This window comes from Trifolium pratense, linkage group LG1 (genome assembly GCF_020283565.1).
Source record: "Trifolium pratense cultivar HEN17-A07 linkage group LG1, ARS_RC_1.1, whole genome shotgun sequence".
Taxonomy (NCBI): domain Eukaryota; kingdom Viridiplantae; phylum Streptophyta; class Magnoliopsida; order Fabales; family Fabaceae; genus Trifolium; species Trifolium pratense.
This window is the reverse complement of record NC_060059.1, coordinates 49,176,176-49,187,650: the sequence shown is the minus strand read 5'-3', so window position 1 is coordinate 49,187,650 and position 11,475 is coordinate 49,176,176. Positions and strand designations below refer to the sequence as shown.

The 11,475-nt window shown below is 34.3% G+C and overlaps 2 protein-coding genes and 1 non-coding gene across 3 annotated transcripts; 1 reads left to right on the top strand and 2 right to left on the bottom strand.

The window, feature by feature from the left end:
* LOC123904384 (GATA zinc finger domain-containing protein 10-like) lies at positions 1-2,466 on the top strand. Its single transcript, XM_045954061.1, has one exon. It carries the CDS (start codon positions 772-774, stop codon positions 2,302-2,304), a length of 1,533 nt encoding a protein of 510 aa, XP_045810017.1. The 5' UTR covers positions 1-771; the 3' UTR covers positions 2,305-2,466.
* A 256-nt stretch (positions 2,467-2,722) lies between these two features.
* TRNAR-UCU lies at positions 2,723-2,795 on the bottom strand. The gene has a single exon. It is a non-coding gene; the product is annotated as a tRNA-Arg (tRNA).
* An 881-nt stretch (positions 2,796-3,676) lies between these two features.
* LOC123904378 (pyruvate kinase 1, cytosolic-like) lies at positions 3,677-9,192 on the bottom strand. Its single transcript, XM_045954052.1, has 16 exons — positions 8,760-9,192; positions 8,553-8,649; positions 8,350-8,447; positions 7,425-7,580; positions 6,985-7,062; positions 6,619-6,750; positions 6,412-6,492; positions 6,252-6,323; positions 6,066-6,155; positions 5,776-5,920; positions 5,573-5,661; positions 5,300-5,395; positions 4,762-4,829; positions 4,529-4,628; positions 4,331-4,390; positions 3,677-4,160 (listed from the first exon to the last, which is right to left on the bottom strand). The coding sequence occupies exons 1-16, from the start codon at positions 8,826-8,828 to the stop codon at positions 4,008-4,010; spliced, it is 1,584 nt and encodes a 527-aa protein (XP_045810008.1). The 5' UTR covers positions 8,829-9,192; the 3' UTR covers positions 3,677-4,007.
* Between the last annotated feature and the right edge of the window lie 2,283 nt (positions 9,193-11,475).

The following is an 11,475-nucleotide window of genomic DNA, read 5'->3' as shown; positions in this document are numbered from 1 at the left end:
GTAATATTTAGTATGAAAACCTAATTAATTCTACGATGTTCTGTTTGTGTATAATACAAGCGTATTTCGAAAAACTTTTTTTGAAATATTTTACACATTGGAAATCGTAATCTAAAATATTTTGCATATTAAAAAACATTTTTCAAAAACGTTTTATAAGTGACAAGGGCAAAATTGAAAATTCAGAAGATACACGAGAAATATTGGGGGGTGGGGAGAGAGAAAAATTCTTCCCAATCCTACTTTTGTTTTGTATTTTTGTTGGGCCTATATTTTGATATCTGTAACTCCTTGTAATGAGACAGTTGGGTTGTTGGAATTTGGATTAGAGAAACGAACAACGCGTATAGTGAATAGAAACCAAACCAGAACAAACTAAACCAGCGTCCTTGTTGGCGTTATAACACTGTAGCTCCCCAGTTTTACACAAAACCTGTGGATTTTCTCTCTCTCTCTCTCTCTCTCTCTCTAGAGAGACTCAAATACCATGGGCAGTTTTCTCTCACCACTCTCAAAACCAGTTGCTTCAAAAACACACATTTTATACTCTCTTTCTCTCTTTACCCTTTTCTCTATTATATACCTTTTCTCATTTCTCCCCTTAACACCAACAACCCAATTTCTATGTAATGTAGTAATCCCAATTTCTGTACTTTCTTCCACCAAAAAAACCCAATTTTCATTTACCCTTTTTTTTCTAATCAACTATTCAATTTAAGGGCTATTCCATTTCCTTCAAAGTTTCTTCCTTTTTTGCTTTACAATTCTTGAATGATGGAAGCCAATGGAATGTTTTCTACCATCACTTCTTCTGGTTTGCTTGGTGTTATTGATACCCCTTTACACCAACAACAACAGCAGCAGCAACAACAACAACAACAACAACAGAATCTTCCTAATCAGCAACAAAATCCTCATCATTTGCACCATTCCCAAGTTGTTTCTTATGCTCCCCAAGAACAACAATTACATCAGTCAATAAAACATGGGTACCCTCCATTTTCTTCTTCCAAGAACAAAATTCAGCAGCAGCAGCAGCAACAAAGCTCTCAGGTGAGTGATGAAGATGAGCCAAATTTTCCAGCTGAAGAAAGTTCTGGTGATCCAAAGAGAAAGATTTCACCTTGGCAAAGAATGAAATGGACTGATACAATGGTAAGGCTATTGATAATGGCTGTTTATTACATTGGTGATGAAGCTGGTTCTGAAGGGAATGATCCAAGTAAGAAAAAGTCTAGTGGTTTGTTACAGAAGAAAGGAAAATGGAAATCTGTTTCAAGGGCTATGATGGAAAAAGGGTTTTATGTGTCACCTCAACAATGTGAAGATAAGTTTAATGATTTGAATAAAAGGTATAAGAGAGTTAATGATATACTTGGAAAAGGAACAGCTTGTAGAGTTGTTGAGAATCAGAATTTGTTGGATACAATGGATTTGACACCAAAGATGAAAGATGAAGTTAGGAAATTGCTTAATTCTAAGCATCTTTTCTTTAGGGAAATGTGTGCTTATCATAATAGTTGTGGTCATGGTGGTGCTGGTGGTGGTGCTTCTGGTTCTAATGTTCATCATCAAGTGGAAGGTGGAACAACAACAACTACAACACCACCTCAGAATCAACCTCAACATCATCAACAACAGCAGCAACAGCAGCAGCAACATTGTTTTCATTCATCAGAGAATGGTGTAGGGAATTTAGGTGGTTCAAGAGGAGAAGGTTTAAGGATGTTGAAAATTGGTAGCGGAGATGTTGAAGAGGAAGACGAAGAAGATGAAGACGACGAGTCAGAAGACTATTCTGATGAGGATGAAGAAGAATCAGGAGAAGGTGGTTCAAAGGGTCATCAACTAATTAGTCATTTAAATGATCAAGATGACGACGAAAACGATGGAAAATCAACAAGAAAAAGGCCAAGAAAAGGAGGATTTTCATTTTCTATTTCACCATCATCAACATCATTAACATTGATGCATCAAATGAACAATGAAATAAGTGGTGTGTTTCAAGATGGAGGTAAGAGTCCATGGGAGAAAAAGCAATGGATAAGAACCAGGATATTGCAATTGGAAGAACAGAAAGTAAGATATGAATCACAAGCTTTTGAGCTTGAAAAACAAAGGTTGAAATGGCAAAGGTATAGTAGCAAGAAAGAGAGGGAAATGGAGAGAGCTAAACTTGAGAATGAAAGGAGAAGATTAGAAAATGAGAGAATGGTTTTGCTTATTAGGAAGAAGGAGATTGAATTGATGAATCTTCAACAACAACAACAACAGCAGCAGCAACAACAGCACTCTTCAACCTAGATGAATTTTGTATAACAGATGAAATTAGTCAGTTAGATAGAATGTAGATTAGGCCAAATTGATGAAATGAAACTTTTGTGCTTGTTCTATTTTTGGAGTTATTTATTCATCAACTTGTTTCTTATTGAATTTATTAAAAATAATAATAGTATTTATGTACCATGTACCCTACCATTTACCATTTAGAGTCACATTTTGTTTTTAAGCTTCAATTTGGAGTATTAAAACTTGAATATAGAAATAAGCTCACATCATATTTGTGGAATAAAAACAAAATATAAGTTGTACTGAACTACTTAAGTGTTGGATTTTGAACCAAATACAAAATTTGAACAAAAAAATAGTGTAAGAAACAGGAGTCTGGGAAATTTGTTAATTAAATCAAGAAAATTTAATAAAACAATAAAAATAAATAAAGCACACCCGGTGGGACTCGAACCCACAATCGCTTGATTAGAAGTCAAACGCCTTATCCATTAGGCCACGGGTGCTGTTTGTTAGATATTTTGAATAATGTTATATATTCCTTTGTGTTAACTTGTCCAGAATAGTAAACAATTACAAATATCACCAAAAAAAAAAAAGTAAACAATTTTTTTAAAAAATATTTCTAAATTTATATTCTTTAACAAATGATCTAAGAACATCATATTTTTTTCCTATTTACATAATGGTTTCTTTTTCATTATGAGGCAGACAGGCAGTCAATTGTATAACGTTGAGAGTGGCTTGCACAATTGCCTCCAAACTCTTGACAAACTCATTAACGTTTGAAATATATTAAATATTTATCCAGTGCCTTTTTCTTAAGCTTTAGAGGTTATTATTGATCCAAAAGTTAGTATATCATAATGTATAATATACTTTAAAATAAATATTTTTAAATTGTTCATTTTCGAAGACAAGATACTTCATGCAATAATAATGCATTTTTTAACATATTGATGCAGTCGTTTAACATATAACGCGGAGCCAGAAATCAAGTTTAAGAAAATCAAATTAAAAGGTATAATTTAATAAAAAAAAAGATACTAAACTTTAAAAGCATAGCATCTACAAAAAAATTATAAGAAAAAAAAAACTAAATTTTTTTAAGTTGGACTTTTTGTCCTCTCTATTTTCACATTGTAATTTTGGTTTTAACTCGTGTTTTTGCATAAAAGTTTCAATTTATTGTGTAAAAAAGTGAATTTTAGTATCAAATAGATATTTTGTCATTAAATTAAGTATTAGGGCAATAAATCACATTTTTGGCACATAATAGTGACATCAAATTTACAACAAATTTTAATATAACATTTTGACGCATCAAGAACATTACCATGGTCATTGATGAAATTGTGATCATTCAAATAAAATATGACACCTATGCTGGGTTATGCACATTTATTTAGTAATTGAAAATACAAGCTATTAGCATCATTAGTTTGGCAATTGTATCCAATAAACACATTTTCAAGTTGTGTTCTTATGTAAATATTAAACCGAAAAATATTGGAAATTTTTTGCATCAAGGGCACATTCCCTTGATTTTATGTGATAGCCAGTAACAATTCATTTCCAATACACGGAACATAATTTTGCGATCAAAATCAAGATAACCTTGACTCGTTGCAGAATCATCTGCAGCTTTCAAAAACTTCGGAAATAATTAAGCCCCCCAAAAGAATACTATAGAACTAAAACTGTTGGATTAATTCACTTTAATCTTCGAGCTCAATAATCTTAACCACAGATGCATCACCAAGTTTCTGACAAACAACAACTCGATCATGTGACTTTATAACTCCCAATGCTTTTCCATGATCAAGGGCAACCTTAAGAATAGATTCATTTGATGCACTTGTTGACTCAGCCTGCAGGGACAAAGTAAATGACATAAACATATAGTCAGCAATCATTATGCGATTTGGTGGGTGGAAAGTAGCATTCAATTCTATCGACAACGATAGCACAAAGTGGTCATGCCGAATAAAGATTATGTATTAGTAGTATTACTAACAGTTTAACTGAAAAAGAAACTTACAGGATGTCGAGGATCAGCAAGCATAGGAAAGAGACCTCTTACGATAAGTGATTGCCTTGCCTGTGTCGCAAAGGTGATACAACATAAACCACAGGTCAATATATACAGTATAGGAAAGAGACCTCTTAAGGATGTCACAACAGCTAGGGATAATTAACAGATAGAAAAATGGACCAATCTCAAGAGTTAAGATCCAACCTCAAATGCTCCACTAAAGCTCCACTTTAGCTGATTGGTCTTAAGTCGGGGGATCACCACAGAGAGAACCGGCATTGTTGGCCTATACTTCGCAATCAATCTGACAGGTTCACATGACATGTTTAGATAGAAGTCTTAAGGATAGTGTTTTTTTTCCCAACATTGAAGAACAACTGTTTCACAACAAACTAAAAATATGAACACATTCATGTCTAATTATTTAAAAATAGTACCTTGCAGCTCTTCCAGATGAAGTGAAGCAAATTATAATAGAAGCCTTCACCTTAATAGCAGCTCGAACCTAACAAGTAAAGATTTGAATGTAAGAAGCCTGATTTCAAAGATATAGACCCTGTTTGAATTGATTTATTTGAGTTTATCTATTAACACGAGCCCTTGTGAGACTCTGTGAGAGCTCATGGAAATAGCTTATGAGTTATGACATGTCCATTAGCTGTTTTAAGCTTATTTCCATAAGCTCTCCAGGATAGCTTATAAAAATAAATTATAATTTATGTAAAAATAGTTTGACTTCCTTTTATCTTTTTTCTTTTCTTCTAAAAAATAGCTTATAGATAAACACGTATATGATAAGCGCTAATACTATACACACTTGATTAAATTGTTTATACATGCAGAGCCAAAACAGAAACATCCATAAAACACATTACAAAAAATCAATAGGCATAAACTTCTCTCTCTAAGAATAAAAGTGGAGGCACACATAAGAAAATACTCTAAAAATATAGGGAAATGTTCAAATGAAAGTACCGCAGAGGATGCAATGGATTCCAAGTGGGTCATGGGTTCTCCGACAAATTTGACCGTCCTTTTAAAATAAACATCTTGATTGAAAACTTTCTCAGCCTACAAGGACATGAAATGGAAAGCAGAGATATTTGTCAACATTCATTTATGCAACAGAGAGCCTATAGTCCAACATAAAATAAGTACATGATCAGATTCCATAAAACCGGAATCACGAGATCAGTACAAATCCAACATGTTAAACAAAATTAATGAGCCATCATCCAATGAACTTACCTCTGAACAAATTCTGCCAACGGTAGAAATAGTCTCAACAGGATACAACCCACGTAAAGTCTCAGCACCCAGAAGAATTGCATCACTTCCTGTTTATTTATTAACAGTTGAACAAACATATTCATTCAAGTGGTTCTAACCAAAACACAGTAAACAATCATTGAGAATAAGATGTATGCTGCATGATATAAGCACCGACTTACCATCTAAAACAGCATTGGCAACATCAGTGGCTTCGGCACGAGTTGGTCTTAAGTTGTCAGTCATGCTGTCCACAACACGTGTAAGCACAGCAGGCTTCCCGGCCATATTACATTTGTGTAGAGCAGATTTTTGAAATAGAAAAACCTACAGAAGCAAACGGAAGTTGATAAATATGAATATCTATGCAACATTCATTCTTATAACTATTCAGCATTCACTTGATAGAGACAGTCTCAAGAATATAGGACACCAAGCATGTCAAACTACAAAATGAATTTCATCAACTGACCTTCTCTGGTGGAAGATCAATGCCCAAATTCCCACGGGAAAGGATAATACCGTCAGCTTCTTGTAGAATCTCATCAAAATGGGTCAATCCCTAAGAAACAACGTAGATATAAAATCTATTTATATAATTGACTAAGTATAGCCAATAAGAATATAATTTACACAGACATGAAGATATGCAACTCACCTCAACATTTTCAATCTTTGCAAAAATTTGAGTCTGGCTAAGATCGCCTAACTTTGAAAGGAAGTCACGAGCCTGCATTAAAATAACATACGAAGGCCTATTAATAGAAATTGAGTATGAGATGACCAACTCAAGTAAAACAATCTGGAGCTCGAATTACCTCACGAACATCTTCAGCATGCCGAGTATATGACAATGACAGAAAATCAATTTTGTTTTTAGCTCCCCAGGTGCTTATAACCTGAAAATAAGTTAAATACATAAAAAATATTCCTAAAACTTTAACATATCCTATTTCCTAGACATAGGAGAACACGAGTCGTAAAATGTTAATAATTCACACAACTGCGAGAAAAATAGAACATACCTCCTTGTCTTTCTCTGTAAGGGTAGGCAAATCAATATGAATTTGAGAGGCATGCAAAGTGAACAATGAGCCGGTCAATGTAGCTGAATTCTTTATACTACATACAACATCATTCCCTTGTACTTCAGATACCTGCACAGCATCAGGTAGAACTCATTAGTCATCAGGCACGTAAAAAAAAACAAATATTACTTGTTATGCTTTTGGACCTACTTATGTTTTAAATTTCAACAACTATAAAAAAAAAAGACCAAGACGGAAAAAACATGTACGATTGATGCACAAAAAATATGCAAATTCATAACCATACAGAAGTAAATGGACCTATTGAAATAAACTTTGCATTCTGGTTTCAACTTATTTTACCTCTAGCCATACAGAAGTAGTTTCGCTTCCTGTGAACAAGTATTGACCGATAAAAATTGTGTCCCCCTTCTTCACTGCCTGTAAACAATCAAGAATTTGAAAATTACGCATGCAACAAATTACAATGCAAGCCGAAGGCATAAAAAGATATATTGTATCTCAAAGTAATGAAAAACAAATTTCATGTTGAAATTCAACTAAATATTCACATTAACTGCTAATAACATCATAAGCAGGAATTAAATTGCATATGCATATAAAATTTATAGCTACTTATAGTCATGCAACCCTGAGAGGAAAAGCGCAATTGACTCAAAGCATGCACTCCATAAGAAACAAAAGTTTAAAAAACAAATTGAATGAAATCTTTCATGTTAATATTTAGTGGAAGCAATGAACAAAAGTCACGTCATATGACAAGGTGGAAAATGTCAATAAACCTGAGCCAGTCCATCAAAGTTGATTGGCAATAGCGCTGAAGAAGCTTCTTGTCCCTGGTTGGGAGTCAGGACAACCTGAGCATCTATCTCAAGTGAGATAGTTGTCTCACTTTTGTTAACAACCTGCATCTCTGCACCCACCGTGTCCAGCATAACCTGTCAAAGGAAATTGAAGTAACAAATTTTCAGCTCCTTTCGCATTACTAATCCTCAACATAAAATCCATAGAAAGCAGAAAAATGAGAATAAAGAAATTGGATATTCTTAAAACAGCTGCTAAATCCTAAATGAGCTTTGCCTTGACAAATTCGACAGTAAACATACAAAAACGTGTCATAATATCATATCTTTCATTTTCATTCAACACCAACTGTTCAAGATTTTGGAATATTTGGTTGTTGACATAATATCATATCCTCCAAGACAAGGCTTTATTTTCTTTTTCTTTTGTCTACTTTTAGCCAATGTAGCGTAAATATATAATCAACTTTCCAAAAAGCCAAAATAAGAAAGATTGTTATGTTTGCCTTCTTTCAGCCACAATTTCTGCATTAAACAAACTTCTCTTTATTGCCTAAATAGCAAAGATATAAAATGTGAAGTAACAGAAAAGCAATATTGTCGTCCCCGTGAGCATAACTCAGTTGGTAGGGACATTGCTATATGCAGAAGTCGGGGTACGAACCCCAAACACTCCACTTATTCACCTTAAAGGTGAAATTCTAACCACTTGACAAAAAAAAGGCGCAAATGGCGGAAAATAACATTTTGTTCAAATTCCTCTACGCTATAACACTTGTATCAACTATTTGAAAACACTTTCGTACTAAATTGCATATTGCATAACAATATTGGTTAATTAAAATTGGGCCATGCTATATCCTCTATTATTCGACAAAGATTGAAGAGAAGGAATGAAACTCACAGCACATAGTTTCTTAGTACCCTTGATAGCAGTCTTCAAATTCTCCAAAGTTTCCTGGTGATAATCAGGATCACACCAAGAAAAATCAAAACGAGCCACTGCAAACAACAACAACAACAACAACAAAAAATCACATAAAATCTATAAGCCTCTATATCAATTAATTCTTCAGTAAAAAACTTCAAGCACAATCTAAGACATACCAGACATGCCAGCTTTAAGACAGCCAGAAATAGTCTCAACAGATCGAGATTTAGGACCCAATGTTCCAACAATCTTTGTCATTGCAGAAAAAAAACTCTGCATAAACACAATCAATAATAATTTCAATTAAATCAATTATCAAAAATTAAAAGAAAAACATAAAAACAAGATCTATAGATTGAAAAGGAAAACAATAAGAAACTAACGGCTTTTGATGGTTCTAGGATGGAAGCCATCCTAATTGGTTCCTCGAGAAGCAAGTGACTGGAAGGCATGTTTGGTTAAGTTTGTTAATCGGCGAAAATAGCTTTTCCAGAAAATCGATTAAGAAGAAGAGAATGAACAGTAGTGGCGTGCTGCGTAAAGAAACAAACGCAACTCGCAAACGCTGAAAATGAAAAAGGCTTTGAATTGAACAGAACAATAATTGATAATATGCTTTTATTCGTTGTTTCTTTATATATATATTGTTCTCTTTTGTTTTCAACTTTCGTTAGCGGTTTCACAGTGATACTGTCTTAGGTAATTGATGGAATTTCTGGAAGATGTTATGACGTGGCGAAATACTGGTTGTTGGATGAGAGAACCAGGTTTTGTGGTTCGTTTTTGTGTTTTTTTTTTTTTTTGTGATGGAGGGTTGTGACAGAAAAGTACTACGGTGACCACGGTCTTACGTTTTGTTTTTTTTTTTTTTTTTGGGAAAGAATGGTGACGCACGTGGTTTATTTTGGAAGAATATTAGGAAGGCACGTGATAGGGGGTGGGAGTAGTAGGTGGGTTTAGCAAAAAATATAATATACCTATAACTAAGGCGAGGAAAGCATGTGAGGCATGGGATAGGGGTGTTGTGGATGGTGTGCTGTGTGCGAGGCTGACCGTGAAGTGAACAACATGCTATATTAGATTGGAAGGAAAACTTTTACTTTTCTTAATTTTTTTTTAACAAGTCAAAAATGATTTGGTGGGTAACCTGCGTCGTAAGAGTCGCGAGAGATCAGGTTTGATTTGATGGGTAATCTATCTCGCAAGAATCGTCACGCAAGAATAAAAATCTTCAAAGGAACCTAAGGGTCTCAAATGAGGCATGCCGCGCCATCCAAAGTAACGACATCCTGGGCCATCAAGATCTGGTATGCACCACGAACAGTGTAGCCATTATTCATGTTAGGCCGTCACAGCCATCTATCTGAGAAATGATCCTGCAAGGAGAGATTAAGAAGTAAGGTCTGACACTTTCTCAACAACTCCTCCTCCCACGCCCTCAATTGACGCCTCCACACACCCACGCCTTCCCTCCTGCCCCCGCCCTAACGAGAACATCGCACCACCGAAGCCGATTTGTTCTCTGCCAAGTCAAACAGCCTCCCAAACCGCTCACACATCGGGGTCCCGTCCACCCATGGGTCCGTCCAGAAAAAAGTGTTAGACATATCCTTTATCTTTCTCGAAACATGCTCCCTAAACCACCCTCCCCCTACCTCCCCTCCACCATCTTGAATACGGACTAACTCCCTCCACCACGAGGACCCTCTCGCCCCTCCCTCTCTCAATCTGCCTCTCTCCCAACAATTTTTTATTTCTAGGAATGTTAATTACACACATGCCCGGTCTAGATGCAGAATTTAGTCAAATATTAATTAACCATATATTTGTGTCGATAGGGAAAGTTTAAACGTAGATGGGAGGAATTGACCCAACAAACATCTTTGCAACAAACTCTGCCATCAAAAGAAATGGATGTGTGGTCTGAGGTTGCAGGAATTAGGAATGAACATGTATATATATAGTATCGGGAGTGAATCTTCTTTATTTGTAGCCAGACAAAATTACCACGGTTCAACTTCCTCATCAACTAAATGGATGCAAAGACATGAATTTGAAGAACTGAAAATTGAAAGGAATGATCTTTGTGATATGGTAAAACAATTGATGGAAGGCTTAAACGTTAACCCAAACTATATACTATAGAACAAGTTCATGAAGATGATGTGGCTGACGATAATGATGATGTAGTTGATGAGGGTGAAGAATTAGATCAAGAATGACAAGTTTAGTAGTGACTTACTTTGGTATGTTCTTCGGTAGTTGTTTTTTGAGTTAGGATATTGACTTTATGCAAATATTGTTAGATTTATTCTCCCCTTTTGTATGCAAGAACTCAAAGAGATTTATTCCCCCTTTTGTATGTGTCGGACGATGGTGAAGAATTCACTAATGGTACTTGAAAGTTTAGTAGTGATAATTGTAGTCTTGGTTCTGTTTTTGGATTGGTTATAGGGATGTTCATGGTTCATGAACTACACTAAATTTAACCATTTATATGGTTCGGTTCAGTAACTGAAACAAAATTTTATAAAAACCAGTTTATTTCTAAAATCAGTTTCGGTTCAGTTTAAAACCGGTTTGGATTCAATTAATTGGTTTTAAACCAGTTTTTTTTATTAAAACCAGTTTATTTTTGAAAAAATTGGTTTTAAATCAGTTTTTTTTGTCAAAAAAATTTAAAAAACTTATTGTTAATCAGTTTTCAATGTCTTTTAAAAAACCATTTTTTAATACTTTTTTTAACCAGGAATTGGATTTTAAACTAGTTTTTCATAATATCCATTTTCTTACAATAATAGTAATTGTAAATTCCTATAATAATTGAATTAGATTATAATCTCCATTTTCTTACAATAATAATAATTTAGGAACTGGAATGGCCTAAATCAAATAGTGACATTGTACTGAAATACTAATAACATTGTACTTAAATGGAAAAAAAGATCATAATCTCCATTTTCTTACAATAATAATATTTTGGGAACTGAAATGGCCTAAATCAAATACTGACATTGTAGTGAAATGGAAAAATAATACTAATAACAAGTATCTTCCATGTTCCAACAAAAGCAATGACCTAAATCAAATGAAATGAAA

What these genes read in the sequence shown, in the direction of transcription:
- LOC123904378 (XM_045954052.1), bottom strand. Translation starts at nt 8,828, where the DNA reads ATGCCTTCCAGTCACTTGCTTCTCGAGGAACCAATTAGGATGGCTTCC. An exon ending in CAAAGATTGAAAATGTTGAG is followed by an intron (nt 6,156 to 6,251) that starts GTGAGTTGCATA and finishes GTTGTTTCTTAG; the next exon opens with GGATTGACCCATTTTGATGA. An exon ending in TGCCAATGCTGTTTTAGATG is followed by an intron (nt 5,662 to 5,775) that starts GTAAGTCGGTGC and finishes ATAAATAAACAG; the next exon opens with GAAGTGATGCAATTCTTCTG.
- LOC123904384 (XM_045954061.1), top strand. Translation starts at nt 772, where the DNA reads ATGATGGAAGCCAATGGAATGTTTTCTACCATCACTTCTTCTGGTTTG.